Raw genomic sequence first — 21,548 nt, 5'->3', positions numbered from 1 at the left:
AGGCTCTCTATGTAGCAAATTTTGCAAAAGTTCAAGAAAAAACCCAGATCCTCAATGAAGAATGGAAGAAGCTTCGTGTCCAACCTGTTCAGTTAATGAAGCCTGTGAGTGGGCATCCTTTTCTCAAAAAGGTACTTCCAGTGTCTAAGCTTGGCCTTTCTCTTTTCCTTGGATTTAAGGATTTTTTTTTTTTCTTTTCTTTTCTGTATCTCTGGCTTATTGGGCTTCCCTGGTGGCTCAGATGGTAAAGAATCCACCTGCAATGCAGGAGAAGTGGGTTCAATCCCTAGGTTAGGAAGATCCCCTGGAGAAGGAAATGGCAACCCACTCCAGTATTCTTGCTTGGAGAATCTCATGGACGGAGGAGCCTGGTGGGCTACAGTCCACAGGGTTGCAAAGAGTCGGACATGACTGAGCGACTTCACACACACACACACAGTATTCTTTCCTGGAGAAAGTCCATGGACAGGGGAGCCTGGTGGCCTGCAGTCCATGGGGTCACACTTATTATTATTAGAAAATAAAGACAATGGATGCAATTACTGTAGTCATCTTTGAATAACTGGGATGGTGAACCTGAAACTTAAAGAATAACTGTGGAACTTCCTGGTGGTCCAGCCATTAAAACCCCACACTTCCAATGCAAGGGGCACAAGTTCAATCCCTGCTCAGGGAACTAAGATCCTGTATATTCCAGGCTGCAGCCTGAGAATAAATAAATAAAATCAAAAGGACATCAGACTCATTACCAAATTGTATTATTGAAAAAAAAAGAATAACGGTTTTGCCTTTTGTTCTTTTCAGCTAATGAGTTTAATCATGAGTTTTACCTAGAAAAATAAGACATTTGCTGTCTACTTTCCTGGGCTCTGTATACAAGCTTCAAAGCAGCCTCTTTTGTGGCTTTTTTGGTACCTCAGCTGTTTTGAAGTTGGAAAAGGAATGCTGTGGGTAATTGACCAATATGGTCAACGGGACATCCTTTTTGTAAACTAAAAAAATCACTCTGTTAGTTTCTTATAGAGATGATGTTTCTAAAATATAAAAAACAGATAGTTTATGAAGGGCACTTTTCTTTCCCAAAGCAAAAGGTGGCCATAATCTCTGTACCACTTGGCTTCCCCCTGTAGTGTCCCCATCAGCTCTGCAGCTAAGCTGAAGTCCACTGCAAAGTTTAGGTCTTCAGGAAAACTTCCTTGTCTTCGTTCTCATCTCCTAGGACACTCAGAGGCTCTTTGCTGTCAGGTACAGCCCAAAGAGATCAACAGTTTTAGATGGAGATAAACAACAGTTGAATATGGGAGGCCAAGGGCAATAGACAGTTCCTGCTTCCCACAGGTTTACAACTGAGGGATTCCTTTTAGGAGCTCGATGTTACAAAATCCTCAACTTAGTCACTTGTAAGAATTAGAAGGCTACTGGGATAATTTTGGAAGGAAACTCCCATTCTCTCTTGGGTTGTGGACCTGCCTTCCCTCTCCATGTCATTGCTTGTATTTCAGTGTACCATAGAGAGCATTTTCCCGGGATTTGCAAGCCAGCACATGTTAATGAGGTCTCTGAACACAGTTGCCTTGGTTCCCATCATGTACTCGTGGTCCCCTCTCCAGCAGAACTTCATGGTATGTATTGAAAGTACTATGGTGATTGTTTAAATGGAATGATTTTTTTTCTTTTTTTAACATTGAAATGCTGGCACTCCTCTCAGGGGAAAGATTGTCAGAATATACTTAACAAAGCTTGGACATGCAGGGCAGAATGTTTTTGTGATTTACTGACTCTGAAAAACACATATAGCAAATTGTTCTAACTTGTTAGCTTTTGCGTTCTCTGGAGTGTACTTCAGAATTGATGCTCTTTCGTTTTTGAATGAAACAGATTGGGCAAGAGTCCAGCTTTCCTTTACTACCTTGGTCCAATTTTATAACATTGCGTGCAGTTAAATGTATTCTAAATCAGACACTTCAGGCTTTAGCAGGTTGACAGCTCCCTGCTGATGGAGCAATCCTTTCTTAATCCCCTAAAGGCAAGATGCTGTGAAAGCAACTGAGATAGCAGAGGCACACGTGGATCTCCAGTCCTTTCATCTGGGGCTTTATGCTGACTCCTGCCAGGATTATTTGTGGTTCTGATAATCAGGCTGCTAAATACTGCCATCGCTTATTGTGTCTGGTGACAGATAGCAGTTCTGCTGACTGGAATAGGATATAGGTTAACAGAAGGAAATCATCTCTTAGAAGAAAACTTCAGAGTAACTCTACTTGATAGCTATAGAACTGAAAATGACTGTTTTCTGCTGAACCACAAAACAAAATCCATTCATATTGTTTATTGCCAGAAAATATACATAGCTCGTTCTGTCATTGACTTTAGGTTCTCACTGAGGGTGAGTGATATCAGTTGTAATAAGAATTTTTATTATGTTTATGGGAGGTTAATCTTAGTCTGTATAATAGAATATACAAATATTTTATGGTTGCCAATTTCTGTTTTAATTACTGCAGTTATGTTGTAGTTTATATTCTTGAAAGTCTTCCTTTTCATCTGTCTATGTGATATTTGTACCAATTTCACAATGTTTAGTGGATTAAATGACATAATAGATGGAATCACTATGAGAAAGAAATGTGTTGTCAGATTTTAGGTGTTGGTGGGAATATTTTTAACATCCAGCTTAACATTTGGTAGTTAATATCCTCAGGTAGTAAAGCTGACTTTTTTTTCTTCCAAGAGTAGCATGACTCCCATTTGAGGCTTTGTTGCCAAAATGACTGGTCTTTAAAATGTAGTGAACTTTGTAACCAAAGGCATTTTTAGGAGCTTTACAGCAGCAAAAATGGTTCAGCACACACAGGTTCCATTAAACAGGAAAGAGAAAAAAAAAAAAAAACAGGACGGAAGAGATGCACAGCAAACAAACATTTGGTTTGATTTCAGGTGGAAGATGAGACAGTTTTGTGCAATATCCCCTACATGGGAGATGAGGTGAAAGAGGAAGATGAGACTTTCATTGAGGAGCTGATCAATAACTACGATGGCAAAGTCCACGGTGAAGAAGGTAGTGGCGCTGGGCTCCTAAGGAGAGGACTGTATTAGGATGTGCCTCTTGGTTCATGTGTATCATTAGCTTACTTTTATCTGCTGCCTCGTGATGTATACACTGAAGACTATTTCCATGTCACCACATGGCTGGAAGTAAACATTTTATATTACAAATAACCCCAGTTAAATTTTAAGAGGATTTGGAGGAATTCCCTGGTGGTCCAGTGGTTAGGAGGCCACACTGTCATCTCCAGGGTCCCGGGGTTCAGTCCCTGGTTAGGAGACTAAGATCCCACAAGTCATGCAGCATGGCCAAAAAAAAAAAAAAAAGAGTTGAGACATAAAAGGATTGTATAGTAACGTAATGGTTATATAGTAATATGATTTTCTCTCTAGTGGGTGGAGAGAAAATTTAGTGAATAAATAAGTTTGGTCTTAGAAGTCTACCATAAATCCATCCAAGGCTATTTTGTTCTTTGTTTCCCTTTCTGTGATACTGGCAATGAGCATAACCTCTCTTCTTAGATCCAAATACTCCTGAATCTCCCAGAAGTTGGCAAGAATATTCTGACTTTCCTAAAAGTGTTACCAAACCAAACTTGGGTCTGCTCACTTGAGTGCGATAAAGCCAATCTATTGACACCAGGTGGTGGTGAAGGAAAGTACAGTCTTTATTGTAGGGCGCCAAGCACGGAGAAGGGGCAGCTCAAGCTCAAAGGACCAGAACTACCTAATGGCTTTCAGGGGAGGGATTTAAAAGGCAGTGTGAGGGAGAGAACTGCAGGGTGTATGATCAGTTGTGCCCACTTCTTGGATTGGTTGGCATCTGGGTGAAGTTTCAAGCCTCATCAACCTTCTGGTTTCAACCAGTCTAGGGTCTTCATGCTTGCGGTCAGCATTTTTTGTCTGGTGGGAGGTCTGCTTCTTATAAAACAACTTAGGAATGTGTGTCAGGCCTTTATCTTTCTTTTGGGGAACTGGGAGTACAGTGATTCTGCTGTGTTGCAGATTTATAGTCTAAATTGTTACTAGTTTCCTGGCCCAACAGCTTTTCTTTGTTTCTATGTCTTCACATTTCTTAATCATTACCTCTGGAGCCAACCTTTTTGTGACTTAGGGAAGACCCGGGAGACTAAAGCAAAAACCTTTTACTTCAGAGGACAAGGGCAAAGGAACTTGTGTATGATTTCAAAAGCAAGTCATTTGTATTTAGTTTTAGTTTTAGAAAAAGTTGTTAGTATGTAAGAAGGGGAAAGATAGGGGGAAACTCTTCATAGATTGCAAACCAGTGGCTTCAACCTGCTCTTTTGACTATTGTGTTGTCAAAAGATGCTGTTGTGATGCCATTGAAATGCATTGTTTATACACGGTGCCCTCTAGTGTTCTGAGGCTTTATCCTAAGTTGTATTAATAGTTTAACCCCATGTAGTATGATTTTTTTTTTAAAGTATATTGTCTTTTGAGTCAACAATGTTACTACTGACCCATCACTTGCAAAACCAAGTACATTTTCATCATTTTTTTCTCTGTCCTATTTGTATTGTTGGCCCACTTTTGTGATATTTTGAACCGTAAATACAGGTTGATCTATTACTGAGGCAGTGAAAACCCCCGTAAAAATAAAGTCCATAACTGGATTTCCCACTCTAGCCAGCTGAACCGTTGCAATTTTAAGAACCAGTCAAATTATTGTAACTCCCTGGTTGTCCTCATAAGAATGTACATATATTATCTTGAGTCTCAGAAGTGAATACAGGAAAACCTTCTGAGGAGGACTAATGGAGTATGAAATGATCACTGCTCATCCATCTAATTCTTATATTTCAGAGATGATTCCTGGCTCTGTCCTGATCAGTGATGCTGTTTTCCTGGAGTTGGTAGATGCTCTGAATCAATACTCGGATGAAGATGAAGAAGGGCACAACGACACCTCAGATGGAAAGCAAGATGACAGCAAAGAGGATCTGCCAGTAACAAGAAAGAGGAAACGACATGCTATTGAAGGTGAAGAGCATGACCTCCTTATTCCACCTGGGGTGACAGGGAAAGGGAAGAAAGCAAAAGATAGGTTTATTTCTTATTAAAGGCTGTTGGCACTTCTCACTGGTCCACTTAAAAGGAGAATGTGTTTACTGATTGATGGTTTAAGATAGCTGTGATTTAGCTGAAGAAAAAACTAGGAGAACTTTAGACAGTAATCATTGTTTATTTCTAATTATAAAAAATAATGTGTTTGAAAAATATGGCAAGTTATAAAGAATAAAGTAAAATTACCCTATTATCTTGCTACCTAGAAGTAGTTTTTTTAGTATTAATATTTCCTTCTAGACTTAAAAAATGTATATATAAAAATATACACAAGTACACCTGAAATGTATTATGTGTATTTTATCTCAGTTTTTAAAAAGTACCTAAGTAAATCAACATATATATATATGGTAGGTGAAGTTAGTATCATACCACATATGTGTATATACACACAGATAATTTTATACCCCTTATTATTTAATCTTACATCATGAGCATTTTCCCATGTTAGACAATATTTAATTAATTTCATATTTAATTGTACTTTGTTATTTAATTATACCATATGTCTAGACACAAAGTGTCTTCTCTTCTTATAACAAATTTACAGTATCCATCTTGTTCTTTGTTTTTTGTTTTTGTTTTCCATCTTGTTCTTTGGCATCGACATTATGGTAGGTACTTCTATACTTGGGTCTCTCCATAAAAACTTCTATTTTCACTTCCAGATTCTGTCTTACACTGTAGATTTTTTTTTTTTTTGGCCATACCATGAGGCTTGTGGGATCTTAGTTCTCCAATCAGGGATTGAATCCAGGCCCTCGGCAGTGAAAGCTCAGAGTCTTAACCACTGGGCCACCATGGAATTCCCCTGGACTGTGGATTTTGTTGTTAATATGTAGATGGCTCTGATCTCCTTAGCTACCAGTAGCCTGTTAGATAGGTCCAGGTAGCACTGACCTTCTTTCTGTATTCTGACATAGTCAATGGTTGAGTTAAAAAGCAGCTCTAATCAGAATGCCATGACAAAAGTACAAGATGATCAACTAGCTTTGTTTGTGTATCGTTTCCAATCCAGGCAGCAAAAAGAGTTCCAAGAAACAATTCCCAAACGACATGATCTTCAGTGCGATCGCCTCGATGTTCCCTGAGAACGGTGTCCCAGACGACATGAAGGAGAGGTAGGATGGCTGCCCCCCGCAGGCCATGTAGACCACTCAGGCAAAACTTGCATACAGGCTTTTTTTGGGTTATAAAAAGTCTCATTTTTGGTAAGTGCATTTTGATTTGCCTACACTTCTGATTACCTCTAAATGCCCATTCCCACGTTAAAGGTCATCGTTTGCTGGCTTTTGCGTAAATCTGGGCAGAGAAGTTTTAAGGTTTTGCCACTTTACTGGAGAGTTATTCCAGCACCATACTTAGAAAATATTTCCCTTCCCTTACTTTCATATATACACATACCAGGCCCGGCATCATTACAATGGTGAACCTACCTGCTTATACATAAAGACCTATTAAAAAAAAATACGCATCATCCCTTTTCTCCCTTGGCAGACCATTTCTGGATAACTGTCAGTATTCAGTCTGCATTTTCTTTTTTGTTTTTAATTAAAAATTTTTTATTGGAGTATATTTGATTTACAATATGTTCGTTTTAGCAAAGTGGATCAGTTACACATCCACATCTGTTGTTTAGTCGCTATGTTGTGTCAGACTCTGTGTGACCCCCATGGACTGTTGCCCACCAGGCTCCTCTGTCCATGGAATTCTCCAGGCAGGAATACTGGAGTGGGGTGCCATTTCATTCTCTAGAGGATCTTCCCAACCCAGGCATCAAACCCATGAAACCCGTGACTCCTGCATTGGCAGTCCGGTTCTTTTGTCACTGAGCCACCAGGGAAGCCCACATATACATGTATTCAGTCTTTTTTGTTTTTGTTTAGATTCTTTTCCTGTGTAGGCTATTATAGAGCACTGAGTAGAGTTGCCCATATCAGTCTGCATTTTCTCAATGGAGACATTCCCTTGGAAGGCACTCTTACCTCTCTTTTCCGAACCAGGTACCGAGAGCTCACAGAGATGTCAGACCCCAATGCGCTCCCCCCGCAGTGCACACCCAACATCGACGGCCCCAACGCCAAGTCTGTGCAGCGGGAACAGTCTCTGCACTCCTTCCACACACTCTTCTGCCGGCGCTGCTTCAAATACGACTGCTTCCTTCACCGTGAGTGGGCTGCTCTGAAATGCTCTCCTGTTTTCCATCCCCAGCCACCATTTCATTCTCTTTATTTTTAGTTTCTCCAATGGAATTCCTGGCTTCTGATCCGATAATGGTTTTACAAAGGGCCAGTTCTCTTTCCTCTTGTGTAGTTACAGTGTGGTGTGCTTCACACGGTGAGGACAGATTAACCAGCAACACAGTTGTCCCGAGTTTCCTCTAGCTTTGGAAGAATTGTGTTGATGTCAGAAATGATTCCGCTTGATTCACCTTGATGATAGCTGTTTACATCTAAATTCTCCTCCAGTGGCTCCCTAATTCAGATTTGTTCCTCCTCCTCCTGTCTAGCAGATGAGCCATTGCAAACAGGACAGTTTTGTGTTTTCCAGCTTTCCATGCCACCCCTAATGTGTATAAACGCAAGAACAAAGAAATCAAGATTGAGCCAGAACCGTGTGGCACAGACTGCTTCCTTCTGCTGGTACGTTTTAAATTCTTCTGCCATGGTTGAAATTGGTGGAAATCTGAGCAGGAAATGGTCCTTGGGCTTCCTGCCCCAGAGAACACAAACCACTTGGGCTGGTATATAACACCCTGAGGGTCACAAAGTGTAGATGAGACATGACTTCTGCTTGTAAGGAGCGCCCTGATTTTGCAGCAGTAGCACTGTGAAGTTAGTTTCATGGAGCGAGGTGTGAAGAACATTGAAGGCTTTTTTGCTCTAAACATCGTCTACTCAGATTTCAGAGTCTGAAACTGCTTTGTTTGACTTGGAGCTGTATGTGTGTGCACGAGACACTATCTTTGCTGTCTCCCTTTAACTGCATATAAATGTAGGAGGAACAACACATGAAGGTGCTCATATCTTATGTGAGGTAATCAGCCAGATGGACCCTTGCTGGCGGACAGACCTCATGTAGCAGTGTGCATTCTGCATTTATGTGGGGAGGCAGCCCACTGAGAGCTAGAAGGGAATAGGTTGAGTTGGACTTGTCAAAGACATAGTTTTGCTTTCTACACAATAGGGTGGGGCTTCCCTGGCAGCTCAGCTGCTAAAGAATCCACTTGTAATGCAGAAGACCCCGGTTTGATTCCTGGGTCTGGTAGATCCGCTGAAAAAGCAATAATAGGCTACCCACTCCAGTATTCTTGGGCTTCCTTGGTGGCTCAGCTCCCTGCCATGTGAGAGACCTGGGTTCGATCCCTGAGTTGGGAAAATCCCCTGGAGAAGGGGACAGCTACCCACTGCAGTATTCTGGCTGGAGAATTCCATGAACTGTATAGTCCATGGGATCGCAAAGAGTCGGACACAACTGAGCTACTTTCACACGATAGGGTGAACTTAGGTAAAGAATAAAATACCTTGATAAAATTTCTGCTACCAATTAAAATGAGATTATACAGCCAGGTGGTTCTGGAACTATCTTTAGTGGGATAATAGAAGGAAAGATGATAGAGAGTGCCATTGGGTGAAAATCTGGAAAATGTGCCACATGGTAATAGCAAAAAAATAAATAGCGCTTTCCTGGTGGTCCAGTGGTTAAGACTCTGTGTTCCCAATCCAGGGGACCCAGATTTGATCCCTGATCAGGGAACTAGATCACATATACTGCAACTAAGAGTTCATACGCTGCAACTAAGATGTGGCACAGCCAAAACAAATAAACATAAATATTTAAAATGCATAGAACTGAATGCCCAAAAAGTTCCATTTAAACAAACAAAAAATAGACTTTATCTGATTTATTTTTTCCATAATATATATTAATTCCTTCCTATGTGTCAAAGTACTGTGCTAACCCTTAACATATATGATCTTATTTTCATGTTTATAACAACATCCTGAGGTGGATAAAGTATAGGTTATAAAAGTTACATATTTTGCCTAAAGTTTGTTACTATGTCAGTGGTGTGGCAATGATGAAATTGAAGCTCTGGTCTAACTCCACAGTTCATGCTTTTTATATAACTCAAAAGGGCATTGCCGGGGCTTCCCTGGTGGTTCGGTGGTAAAGAATCTGCCTGCCAGTGCAGGAGACACAGATTCAATCTCTGATCCAGGAAGATCCCACGTGCCAAGGAGCAACTCAGCCCATGCTCTGCTACTCTTGAGCCTGGGAGCCAGAACTACAGAGCCCACATGCTGCAGCTGCCTAAGCCCTCATGCCCTGCGTCTTGTCATCTGCAGCATGAGAAGCCCCCGTGATGAGAAGCCTGTGCACCACAACTAGAGAGTAGCCCCTGCTCACCACAGCTAGAGAAAGCCCGCACAGCAGTGAAGACCTCAGCACAGCCAAAAGTAAATCGATACATGAAAATTAAAACAATAAAAAGGGCATTGCCCTCCCCAGAGTAGTCATCCTGGAATCCTGTATAGGTCACATTGAGCATAGACACGTAGTATCAGATTCAGTTAAAATAAAAACTTCTCTCTTGGAATTTCTTTGAGAGCCTACAGTATATTATTCTGAATATCCTTAATAATGGTAAACCTTTATCCTTTACTTACAGATTTAGTTTCCAGAAACAGCTCAAAATCTTTGGAAACTAAGTCTAGCGAGAAGATAGATGATCCAGCTAAGTAATTATCTGGTCTTTAAAAAAAAAGATAGCTATAAAGTAATAAAGTAATAAAATATTCATCCTAGTTTAAAATACTGACTTGAGGGAATTTCCTAAATTAAGTGGTTCAGTTCAGTCACTCAGTCATGTCCAACTCTTTGCGACCCCATGAATCACAGCACGCCAGGCCTCCCTGTCCATCACCAACTCCCGGAGTTCACTCAAACTCATGTCCATCGAGTTGGTGATGCCATCCGGCCATCTCATTCTCTGTCGTCCCCTTCTCCTGCCCCCAATCCCTCCAAGCATCAGGGTCTTTTCCAGTGAGTCAACTCTTCACATGAGGTGGCCAAAGTATTGCAGTTTCAGCTTCAGCATCAATCCTTCCAATGAACACCCAGGGCTGATCTTTAGTATGGACTGGTTGGATCTCTTTGCAGTCCAGGGGACTCTCAAGAGTCTTCTCCAACACCACAGTTCAAAAGCATCAATTCTTCGGCACTCAGCTTTCTTCACAGTCCAACTCTCACATCCATACATGACGAATTGAGTGGTAATATTATACAAATTTAAGGATTATATATTTTCTTACTGAAACAGAGACAATTGTGGTAAAACATAAAGAACAGTGAGGCCTGGGGATGAAGGGCCCTGATTCTTGTACCTGCTCTGGAATAATTAGCTGCATGCTGTCAGCACATCCCTCATTTTCTCATCTACAGGAGAATGTATTCTCAAATTCCAGTCAGCTTGTGAGCAAATGAGTATAAGATAACGACTCACTGGATAGTCAAAGATGCATAGAAACATTTGTGCATAATATATAAAGATTATATCTTTATAAAGATTATATTATAGGGCAGCTCTTTGTCAAGAGATACAAGTGTGTAAGCTTTAAGATGTTTGTTAAGAAGCTATCACATGGTCATGTATGGTACAGAGGAAAAAAATAAGTGTCAAGGTGCAAGTTAGCACAGATATTGAAGATGATTTGTGATGATGGGACCAATATGGTGGCCTGTTTCTGTTTCCTAACTGTAACATGGCCTCTGCAGGAAGGAGCAAAGGAGTACGCCATGCTGCACAACCCCCGCTCCAAGTGCTCCGGGCGTCGCCGGCGAAGGCACCACGTGGTCAATGCTTCCTGCTCCAACACTTCAGCCTCTGCTGTGGCTGAGACCAAAGAAGGGGACAGCGACAGGGACACTGGCAATGACTGGGCCTCCAGTTCTTCAGGTACAGTGAGCAGAAAATGATCTCTTCTTGCTACACAAGGTAAACCCAGGATCATGCCATAACGGTTAACATTACTACCTTTTTTAATTGTTCATTCTTTCCACAGGTTCACCTGTAAGCAGTAGAGACAGGGAATATTTTTGTTCCTAACTCTTCTACCTTTTGGTGTAGAATAAAGTGCTGAGCTTGTAGCAAACCACTGAGGCCAGCTGCACAGCTTCTTGTGTTTCTCTCATTCCTTTCTCTCTTAGAGGCAAACTCTCGCTGTCAGACGCCCACGAAACAGAAGGCGAGTCCAGCCCCACCTCAGCTCTGTGTCGTGGAAGCACCCTCAGAACCTGTGGAGTGGACTGGGGCTGAAGAATCTCTTTTTCGAGTCTTTCATGGCACCTACTTCAACAACTTCTGTTCAATAGCCAGACTTCTGGGGACTAAGACATGCAAGCAGGTACTGTCTGAAGGGGACGGGAACAAGTCCTTGCCCTGGGAGCCCTTTGGTCACTTTGTAAGGCTGCCTGTCTGGATAGAAGCTGTCTTAGGTTCAGTCCTTCGTGAGCATGTGCTTCTGGACCAGGAGGTGGATTCCCCAAACTTGGAGGGCTTTCTGCAAATGCCAGGCCTAGCAATACTTAGGATCTGCTGTCCTTGCTGAATTCGTATTTCTGTCTCTAGCCACTATCTAACTCTTCTGGATGTTTCTACCCTCTCTCAGGTTTTTTCTTTTTTTTGGTGGAGGCAGAGGTGTTCTTGCCTTTCTTTCTAATGCATGCATACATGCTGAGTTGCTTCAGTCGTGTCCGACTCTGCAACCCTATGGACAGCAGCCCAACAGGCTCCTCTGTCCACGGGATTCTCCAGGCAAGGATACTGGAGTGGGTGGCTATTTTCTTCTCCGTTTCTTTCTAAATGTGGACCCATTTCCTGGAAGGCACTCCTGGGTCCTTCTGGGGATCTTCTTATCTCACACCCCTGCTCCTGCTTCTGTGGCTACAGCTGCCACCGTCCCCCCAATCAGTCTTCTCAGCTGCTTTATTCTTCAAATGTTCTATCATTAGATTTCCTAATTACCACCCCTAATGGCTGTGTCTGGACCGTGTGCATCTCACTCACATCATCACTAGAATCGCCATTTGATAGCAGCTTCTGATGTTCTGAAGGTGGGAGAAGCCTACAGGGAGCAGACAGACTGAAGCACAGGGATAGGGAGTCAGGTATTGGGGCCAACTGGTCCAAACAGGAACACCAGAGCTTGAGCCCTCCTCACTTAGCTCCCCACTTTCCAGAAGAGTCTCTGCAATCTTTTCTTCATGTACTCTCTACTTAGAACAAGTAGTAGAACCATGAGCTGAAGTGCCCTTTGCTTTCTTTTCTTTTTAAGTGAAAGAAGGTTTACTCAAGGGGAAAACACTCCATAGATGGAGTGTGAGCCATCTCAGAAGGCATGAGAGGCCTTTTTGGAGGAAGTAGAAATGAATAGCTTTATTGCTGTGCCAGGCAAAAGGAGACACAGCGGGCTCATGCCTTGAAAAACTGTGTCCCCTATTCCTTTCTTTTTGGATCTCATACCTATCTCCCCAAGGCACAGGTTTTTTACCTAAAAGCCTGCAAACTGTGTACAAAGCAATTTTTGTGTGTTATTTTCCTGAAAATAAGATTCACAGTTTTCATGGAACTGGGAGAAGGCCTGTAACTGAAAAGAAAAAGCTAAAAAACAAATGTTCTAAGGGAAACAGCATGTTAAAAGGGACCAGGCCTTCCTGAAATGCTGTCCTACTAAAATAGTCAAGGCTCTAACATCTTTATGCCAACAGAGGGAGCTAGTGCTTAGCCGGGTGGTACCTCAGGTCACATCAGACTCAGTTACACAAGATATACAACACTGCCCTTCCTAATAAGAAGCAGATGCTCTTGGTAAGAATTGACTCCCTCTGGGCTTGAAAGGCAGAGCAGTAGATGAAAGAGACTGACCAGGAAAACTACCTGTGCTCAGTCAGGATAAACATTTAAGAATCAACTTCAGGGACTTCCCTGGTGATCCAGTGGTTAAGACTCCTTGCTCCCAATGCCAGGGGCATGGGTTCAATCCCTCGTCAGGGAACAGGGAACTAAGGTCCTGCACACCACATGGCATGGCCAAAAACCGAACCAAACCAAAACCAAAAACACAACCAAAGACAAAGACCTTCAGAAACAGCAACCCTGTGTCCCCGTGCTGCTCTGTCTATGCCTGCTAAAGATGCTCAGTCATCTGCCCACAAGCTCTCCAGAAACCTGCCTAGGTCACTTATCTGACTCCTCAGCTCAAGAAGTGACAGGTTCTGTTGGATTTCTCTTCCAGGTCTTCCAGTTTGCAGTCAAAGAGTCACTTATCCTGAAGCTGCCCACAGATGAGCTTATGAACCCCTCGCAGAAGAAGAAGAGAAAGCACAGGCAAGGGTTGGACCGAAGGCTTTCTGTGGCCAGACTGTTCCCTGTGCCCTGACCTGCCCTAGGGCTTCGCTGCTGCCTCCCTTTGCAGCCACTGCCCAGCAGTTCAGCATCACTCAGTGGAGGGCCAGTCTCCTCAGTGCTCCCTGCAATCTGTGCCTTGAATCAGCCCTTCCCTTGTCCCGCAGTGCTGTGGACCATGAAATAATTGATTTTTAAGCTCCCGGCCAGCAGGATGTAAACTGGCCTCATGGCTCCACCCTGAGGCCATTTCTTCTCACTGGGTTGTTATTACCACTGCACTCACTTCTCAACTCTGACCAGAGTTTTGTTGTTCTGTTTTTGGCACTTGTATCTCTAAGTTGCATAATAACACTGTCTTCTAGCTAACCTTTGCTTAGGGTTGGAAGTTTTTTTTTTTTTTGCATCCAACACTCCATCTGGCTTTGTTCCCTAAAAAACTGACACTGGTTCCAGATATAGAAGGAAATCCCTGTGGCATCTCCCTTTCAATTCCTTCACTCAGAGCAGATTTCTGAAAAGTCTTCCCACCTCCCCATCCTGAAATGCCCCCACATCTCCACCTCCTCAAAGAGAGGGAGGGCAGGGGAGAGGAGAAATGGAGAAACAGTAGCATTTTAATAGATGTAGAGGGTTTGGTCTGGTCTTGCATCTGTTTTTGGTTTTTTTTATGTATGTTTGTTTATGGGTGGGATGTGTTGTTTTTGTTTAAATCTTGAGCCAGAGGCCAGCTGCAGGTAAAGTGGGCTCCAGCTTCTGTGCACCGGCATCCAGGCCTGTTGTGAAGGGATTTGGGGAGGATCCCAGTGATCAGATCGCAGTCCCCCAAAGGAGGTCATGCTATCATTTACCCAAATCTGCAGAGTTCCCCAGGGCCACAACCCTGAGCTGTACCATCTCTTGCAGGTTGTGGGCTGCACACTGCCGGAAAATTCAGCTGAAGAAAGGTAAGTTCCACTGGGGCGCTGCGCTCAGGTTGCAGCCTGTGGCCGCCCTTCCCCTGCCCCACCTGTGGCTGCACTTATTGACCCTGCATGGCTTCCGCACGTTGCAGGTCCCCCCTGCAACAGCTGGTGACAGCTCAGCTCCTCGCTGCAGCTGAGAAGACCTCTCAGGAGATACAGTCACAGGCCTGTGGTCTCTGACTTTCATCGTGAGCCATATACAGGGTTCCAGGCTTCATTTAGTGTTCTGGGGCGGTATTTGTTTAATTTTTTTGGCCAAGTGGCATGTGGGATCCTAGTTCCTCGACCAGAGATTGAACTCAGACCCCCTGCCATGGAAGCAGTCTTAACCCCTGGACCAGCAGGGAAGTCCCCTCATTTAGTGTTTAAAATAACTGCCCTGTAATCACACCATTTCCACACTCTCCCTACAAAGCAGATCACTCCACTGTAGCTTATGGACCACCACCCCTGTGATTGCTTCTCACGTCAGGTACTAAATGCATGTCCAGGTTGGTCAGAACCAGTGGCCACAGTAGTGTGTTCTTTTCTCTCTTAGATAACTCCTCCACCCAGGTGTACAACTACCAGCCCTGCGACCACCCGGACCGCCCCTGTGACAGCACGTGCCCCTGCATCATGACTCAGAATTTCTGTGAGAAGTTCTGCCAGTGCAACCCCGACTGTAAGAGTTCTCTGTTGGCCATAGTTGTCAACCTAAGCAGCCCAGGTTTCCCTCCCCTCGCACCCTTCTCTGCTTACAGGCCTTCCGATACCCTCTGTGTGGCACTTAAAGCATTCTACAGAGGAAACAAGATCTTTAAGATCAGGGGAAGTCATTTTTTTAAAAATCCTGAGGTTATGATTCTAAAAGCCACAGTTACACTGAAATAAGCTGCTTTTCCAGCTTCACCTTCTAGGGCAGCATTAAGAAATGTGAGAATCTTTTACCTTAAGGTGTAAATACAGCCTCCCTTTCCAGGATGTTGTTTTACAACGTATACGGGTTATAGCTCTGTGTGTGTCTGTTTTAGTCTCCTATCTGGAGTTTTAGCCTCAGGTCGATCTGGATGTCAGCAGAGGGTGGGACAGAGACTCAAGCGTGCTTTTCTCTCACTTCTTACCCTTGCCTGCCCGCCCCCACTGAGGCTGAGCAGTTGGGTGGCAGCCCCCAGAGCTTGCAGACCTGGGTACCCAGGCAGTTGTGCTGGAAGTACTTTGTAACACAAGATAGCAATCTTAACCACAATAGAGGGGTGGGTGATTGTGCTGGGAGGGCAGTGGGTGGAGGACGATAGCATAGAACGGATGCATTATGTTCTCAAAATGATTCTTGTTTTGATGGTGAGGATTTACCAGTGAAAAGCACTGATTTCTTCTTCTCTGGAGCACTGTTCACCTCCCTTCCAAATTCTCCCAACAAAGTGGAGGTGGTAAGGGGAGAGCATTGTTAGGGATTCTCTAGAAAACACTTCTCCAGAATCAAACCTGCTTTTCTGACTCAGACGTGAATGCTGGGAGGTGCTCCGTTTTCTCTGAAAAACACTTGAGTCTGTGATTATTGGGACTACCCAGATAAAGAATTCGCCTGCCAGTGCAGGACATGCAGGTTCGATCCCTGGGTTGGGAAGATACCCTGGAAATGGAGATGGTAACCCACTCCAGTATTCTTGCTTGGGAAATCCCATGGACAGAGGAGCCTGGCAGGCCACAGTCCATGGGGTCGCAAAGAGTTGGACATGACTGAGCCACTAAATAATAACAACAACATGTGATTATTGGGAAGGCAGTTTCTCTGTTATTTGCCAAATATCCTTGAACCCATAACACTGACTTCCCCACTGTCTCTTGAGTCAAACCGGAGCCCCAGCATCAGCCTGCTTCTCTCCCTGACGTTCCCTGTCATCCTGCGCAGGTCAGAATCGCTTTCCCGGCTGTCGCTGTAAGACCCAGTGCAATACCAAGCAGTGCCCGTGCTACCTGGCGGTGCGCGAGTGTGACCCTGACCTGTGCCTCACCTGTGGGGCCTCGGAGCACTGGGACTGCAAGGTGGTTTCCTGTAAGAACTGCAGCATTCAACGTGGCCTCAAAAAGGTGAGGGCTTTTTCCCAGGACTCCAGGCCAGGTCAGGTGGGAAGGACTGAAGATCTGAGCAGCCTCTGTCTACTGGTTCCTTAGGTGGTTTGTACACCAGTGTTGGTGATTCCTGACAGACACACATTTCCTGAGTTCATCAAACCTTTGGTCCCCTTGAGGGATTAGAGAAGTAATCCCCTGACTTGGCCAGACTGAGAGGAGCAGAGAAGAGGCCATGTCATTGACAGTGTCTGTTTTCTGTGGACACTTGCAGTGAGTTCCGCAGGGTCAGGTGTAGGAGATTTCCTAGGCTGGAGGAAGAGGTGTCATGTCTCTCTTCATCACCTCCCACCAGAACACAATGGCTTAGACCTTTTTCTGTTTTCAGATCCTCTTACAGTTGCTAGTTCTTTCCACCCTGCTCCCCGCAGCCCACGTGCACGCCCAGCACACATTCCCCCCGCCCCCGGCTCGCACACGCCCTGTAATCTGAGGTTTGACTCCCTGTTCCCCAGCACCTGCTGCTGGCCCCCTCAGATGTGGCCGGATGGGGCACCTTCATTAAGGAGTCTGTGCAGAAGAATGAATTCATTTCTGAATACTGTGGTGAGGTGAGTGCTATCGGTTTGGCCCACATTCTTATATGGAGAGATACTGATGAGAAACTCTGATTTTCTGTGGGCCAGACTTCTGTGAACTAATCTCTAAATAACTCAGCCAAGTTCTCATGTGGCCTCTCGGGGGATCCCACAGAACTGTTTGCAATCCTGAAACAAACCACTCTTTCTTCGACTTTCTGGCAACTCAGGCTACACAAGGGGGCCAGGCAGGCGGGGGACTCTGGTCTGTCTCAGTGTTGGTTAGCCTGTGCAGGGATTGGGATGAAACTAGCTGAGCTCCCCCTCTGACTACTGTTCTTGTCGTCCTCCATAAGCCCCTTCCTGGCCCTTTCTAGAGGCAGAGTGCCATGCCCTGAGCAGGCAGCTACATCCCCACTATCTGTTCCTTGTCTGTCTCTACAGCTCATCTCTCAGGATGAGGCCGATCGACGAGGGAAGGTCTATGACAAGTACATGTCCAGCTTCCTCTTCAACCTCAATAACGGTAGGGAGTCTCTCTTTCATCCCCATGTGGTCTCAGGCAGGTCTTCCTACCAGACTCCCCTGGTATCGTTCAGGTTCAGACCAGCCCTGAGTCTTCCAGCCGATGCTTAGAGCACAGTGGTAAGACTGAACTCAGAGACTCCAGGAGCCACAGTTTGCTTGCTCTGGGAGAACCTCCATTTCCGGGTTGTGTTTGTTTCAGAGCCCTGAGCACTTATACGTCAGAAATCTCCTTCCCAGTAGGTGGGAGGGGAGGTCTGTGATTCCCGAAAGAGGAAGGGAACCCGCAGGGAGTGCTTCCATGAGGGGCTGTTTCTAGCTCCAGTTAGTGTGCTGGGACTCAGGGTTTCCCCTGCATTGTATTGTTCCAGTTTAGTTGACTTCAGATTCGGGCTCAGGAAGATGTAGAGTTGCCTGGTAAGCTCATAGTCCCCCTGGTTTCCTTTATAGATTTTGTAGTGGATGCTACCCGGAAAGGAAACAAAATTCGATTTGCAAACCATTCGGTGAACCCCAACTGTTATGCCAAAGGTGAGTTCCCAGTAACTTGGGAGGTGGGGTAGATGATGGATGCTTCATTTACTATGATTTCTATCCATTAGTTCAGTTTTTTTTTAATAACTGAATTATTTCTTTGTCCAAAGATAATCATGATTAATGTCTAATATCATTTTGAGCCTTTCTGTCTTGGTTTTTTAATCTGCTTTTCTGACTGAATACATTATAAACCTTTTTTCCTAACGTGACTCTTTTGAAGATAATTCTTTCCCTGTGTCACTAGCCAAAATAACAGATCTAAAACATAGAGACTTCTACCTTCATTGATGACTTTCTGATTCCTCTTCATGTGTGTTTTCACTGGGAATTTGGAGAAAATCGGCCCAGACTCACTGCTGATCATTGACTTGAAGTGACTGGGAATCTAGCCCTGGGTTTATCCTATTTCAGTGGTCATGGTGAATGGGGATCATCGAATTGGGATCTTTGCCAAGAGGGCAATTCAAGCTGGCGAAGAGCTCTTCTTTGATTACAGGTGAGGCAGCCAGGAATAGTCCTAGGGAGGTGGCCCAAAGGGCAGAGGGGGTGGCTGTTGAAATTTATCTGGGGGACTGAGGGTGAGTGACACGGGTGAAGGGGGAGGTTTCATGGTGACCAAGGCTTTTTCTCTGTGGTGCTCTCTGGTGCCTCGCCTCTGAAGCACGAGCCTTGTATGGGATGGGGAGGGGAAGTGAAATGGGAGGGGCTTCATCTCTTCAATCACAAAGGCCTCTGTAGTGACCTGGTTCCTCCTCCTGCCCTGGGACAGGTACAGCCAAGCTGATGCCCTCAAGTACGTGGGGATCGAGCGGGAGACGGATGTCCTTTAGGCCTCGTGGGCCCCTCTCCAGCGCTATGGTCGCGGCCCTGTCCTGCTTTCATGCACACACCACTGCTGCTCGAGTTTCCTGCACTATGTGTCTCCTACACCGAGAAACCCCCACCCGCTCCCTCTGTAGTGAGGCCTCACCTGTGTCCAGCGGGGACAGAACTGTCTCAGCGAGAGGGGAGACAGGGGGCTAGGGCTTGGGCCCCCAGGAGAGAGAGTTGCACCAGTGGGAGACTGCGTCTCAGGCCTTGGAGGAAGAGAGTACAGGCTGGGGGCGGGTGACGTTTGCTTGAGTTCTTAATGGCTCCCCAGGCTGTGGGCCTCAGGAGTCACCTTGGACGGTTCCTAACAAGCATTAGCCTAACTTTCCAAGTCAAGGATCCTTCCTGTAGTTGGATCACCAGCAGATCTCTCTGTGGTCCTGAGACCAGGAGAGGACAGGTTCAGTGAAATTTGGTACCCGGAGCCTATGAGTGGTCAGGGTTAAAAATGAGCCTGGCGGGCAGAGCAGACTGAATTCAGAGGGGAGATGGGGCACCTGACTACTACCTCTTTCCCCCTGACATGCTTCAAACTGAAAGAGTGTGGGTTCTAAGAAAAGCTCTTCAAGGCTGGGAGAAAGAAAGCTGAGTGCCATCCATCCTTCTGCAGACAGTGAGAACCAGCCTGATGACAATAATAAACTGCTAAGCTTGGGGCCCAGCAGGCTTTGGGGCACCCTCTGTGTGTACTCTGGAGACGAATGGGTATGTTTTCAGATTCCTGGGAGCAGATACCAGTGCCCTGTCGACCCCTTCCAAAGTTCTGATTTGGCAACAACAGTTGGGCATTTCACTGCTGCTGAAGAACTGGAGGGGTGGCGCAACCTGGGTATGACGCTCTTGTTCCCTGCAGATGTAGCTGTTTTCAGGCCTTTTGTTTCCCTTAGAGGCTGGGAATATGGGGCCGCTTTTGCTCCCATCTTCCGGGTAGTGGGGTGCAGGCCTGGACTAGAGAAGTGGAAGGTTGTTGGTGGATCACTTTCCTGCCTGGAATCCCTGCTGTTGGAAAGGATGAGTTGACACTCTGTGTTTGGAGGTGGGCGAGGAGCTCCCAGGTTCCATGTGTTTAGGATGGCACCACACAGGCAGACTGGCAGAGGGTATTTAAATGTTGAGAAGAAGCAGGCCGGCCACCTGTGCCAGTTCATAGTGACATTCTCTCTGGGATTCATGGAAGCACTTTATTTCCTTTAGAAGGTCTGGAGATTGAGGTGGAGTTTGAGCTAAGGTCTCGGGGGTCCCTGCCCAAATCTCTTTCCTGAGGGAGCGGGGAGGAGGTGGTGGAAGATTCTCTCCAGTTCTATCTCATGTCCTGGTGGAGGCAGAAGGAACTGCCTTGAAACAGCAGAATTGAATGAGAATGGCACCAGCCCTAAGGACCGCCCCTGTGTCTATGGCTGCTGCTGAGCTGCAGCGAATAAGGAGCTTTGTGCTAGAGAAAGAGAAACGGGCAGGTATAGACTAGCCTAGGGTGTATTAGATAAGGGAGCCGGCTTCTCCCTTCTCTGTGGGGAGTCAGAGCCTCTCTTCCCTGGTCTGTGCTGACCACCCCCTTCCTCTAACCCCATTGGCTGTCCCTGTGAAGCAAGGAGTAGGGTTCCCTCTGACCAAACTGTCACCTAGGGATTTCTGTGGGACATGCGTGTGCACACGCATACACACACACACTCACTCACATACCCTCACTCACCACACTAGTGGGCACACAGGCACTCAGCACTGAGCACACGCCCAGCCGGTTCCTGAGAGAAGCCTCTTCCCACCCGACGGGGCCAGACCCTGCCATGCTTCTGAAATCTACATCTGCTGTGGTTTGTATGCATTGTGTATAGGGGACACCCTCTAGCTGGACTGTGGGCTCCAAATTACTCACAGAGAAAAACCAGAGACAGAGGAAGGAGGGTTAGGACTGTCTGAAATGCAGTCTGGGGCTTGCTATGAGGAGTAGATGGGGAAAAATTGACATCCAGCCTTTGAAAGGCTAGACTGACCCTATCCTTCCCTCAGCGTGCAGAATCACTGTGGTTGACCCCCTCTTTCCCCTGTGTCAGACCACTACCTACTGCTGTTGCTCCAGCATTCCCATCCTCTCCCCTGATCTCCCCCACCTTTAAATGACGGGTCTTAACCCCTCCCCCCCCCCCAGACAAGTAATGATGGATGGAGTGAGGTGGTGGGGATGATGGGGGAGGCTGGTATATGTGCGGCTCTGTTGCCAGTGAATTTCACGCACTTTAAAGTCCTGTGGCTTGTGACCTCTTATCTGAATAAAGTGGTAGAATCCATTTTGGCAAGTTGTGTGCTGTGTGCTTTGGGGTCCAGGGATGAACCCTGGAAGGATCCGGGGAAGCTTGAGTATTCTGATCTCCACTTGTCCATGGAGACCAGGGTTGGGGGAGATCTGGGGCAGGGGGTTGGCAAGAACCAAGCAGCCTTCCAGCAGGCGATGCCGGGATTCCAAGCGCTCCCCATGAAAGATTC

General features: G+C 45.5%; 1 protein-coding gene across 2 annotated transcripts in view; it reads left to right on the top strand.

The window, feature by feature from the left end:
- The window catches only part of EZH1 (enhancer of zeste 1 polycomb repressive complex 2 subunit), a 31,565-nt gene extending 10,213 nt beyond the window's left edge, over nt 1-21,352 (top strand). For both annotated transcript variants that reach the window (XM_019981653.2, XM_070773520.1), the window contains exons 4-21: nt 3-131; nt 1,503-1,622; nt 2,938-3,058; nt 4,870-5,046; nt 6,149-6,251; nt 7,134-7,297; nt 7,681-7,772; nt 10,909-11,089; nt 11,341-11,537; nt 13,428-13,519; nt 14,444-14,484; nt 15,041-15,166; nt 16,397-16,575; nt 17,073-17,168; nt 17,580-17,661; nt 18,111-18,191; nt 18,609-18,693; nt 18,967-21,352. In XM_019981653.2, the coding sequence (XP_019837212.1) occupies nt 3-131; nt 1,503-1,622; nt 2,938-3,058; nt 4,870-5,046; nt 6,149-6,251; nt 7,134-7,297; nt 7,681-7,772; nt 10,909-11,089; nt 11,341-11,537; nt 13,428-13,519; nt 14,444-14,484; nt 15,041-15,166; nt 16,397-16,575; nt 17,073-17,168; nt 17,580-17,661; nt 18,111-18,191; nt 18,609-18,693; nt 18,967-19,027 (2,127 nt within the window). In that variant the 3' untranslated portion in view covers nt 19,028-21,352. The remainder of the gene's footprint in view (nt 1-2; nt 132-1,502; nt 1,623-2,937; nt 3,059-4,869; nt 5,047-6,148; nt 6,252-7,133; nt 7,298-7,680; nt 7,773-10,908; nt 11,090-11,340; nt 11,538-13,427; nt 13,520-14,443; nt 14,485-15,040; nt 15,167-16,396; nt 16,576-17,072; nt 17,169-17,579; nt 17,662-18,110; nt 18,192-18,608; nt 18,694-18,966) is intronic.
- The last annotated feature ends 196 nt before the right edge of the window (nt 21,353-21,548 follow it).

Source organism: Bos indicus, chromosome 19 (assembly GCF_029378745.1).
Source record: "Bos indicus isolate NIAB-ARS_2022 breed Sahiwal x Tharparkar chromosome 19, NIAB-ARS_B.indTharparkar_mat_pri_1.0, whole genome shotgun sequence".
Lineage (NCBI taxonomy): Eukaryota > Metazoa > Chordata > Mammalia > Artiodactyla > Bovidae > Bos > Bos indicus.
The sequence above is the reverse complement of the archived record's forward strand: the minus strand, read 5'-3'. Positions and strand labels throughout refer to the sequence as shown.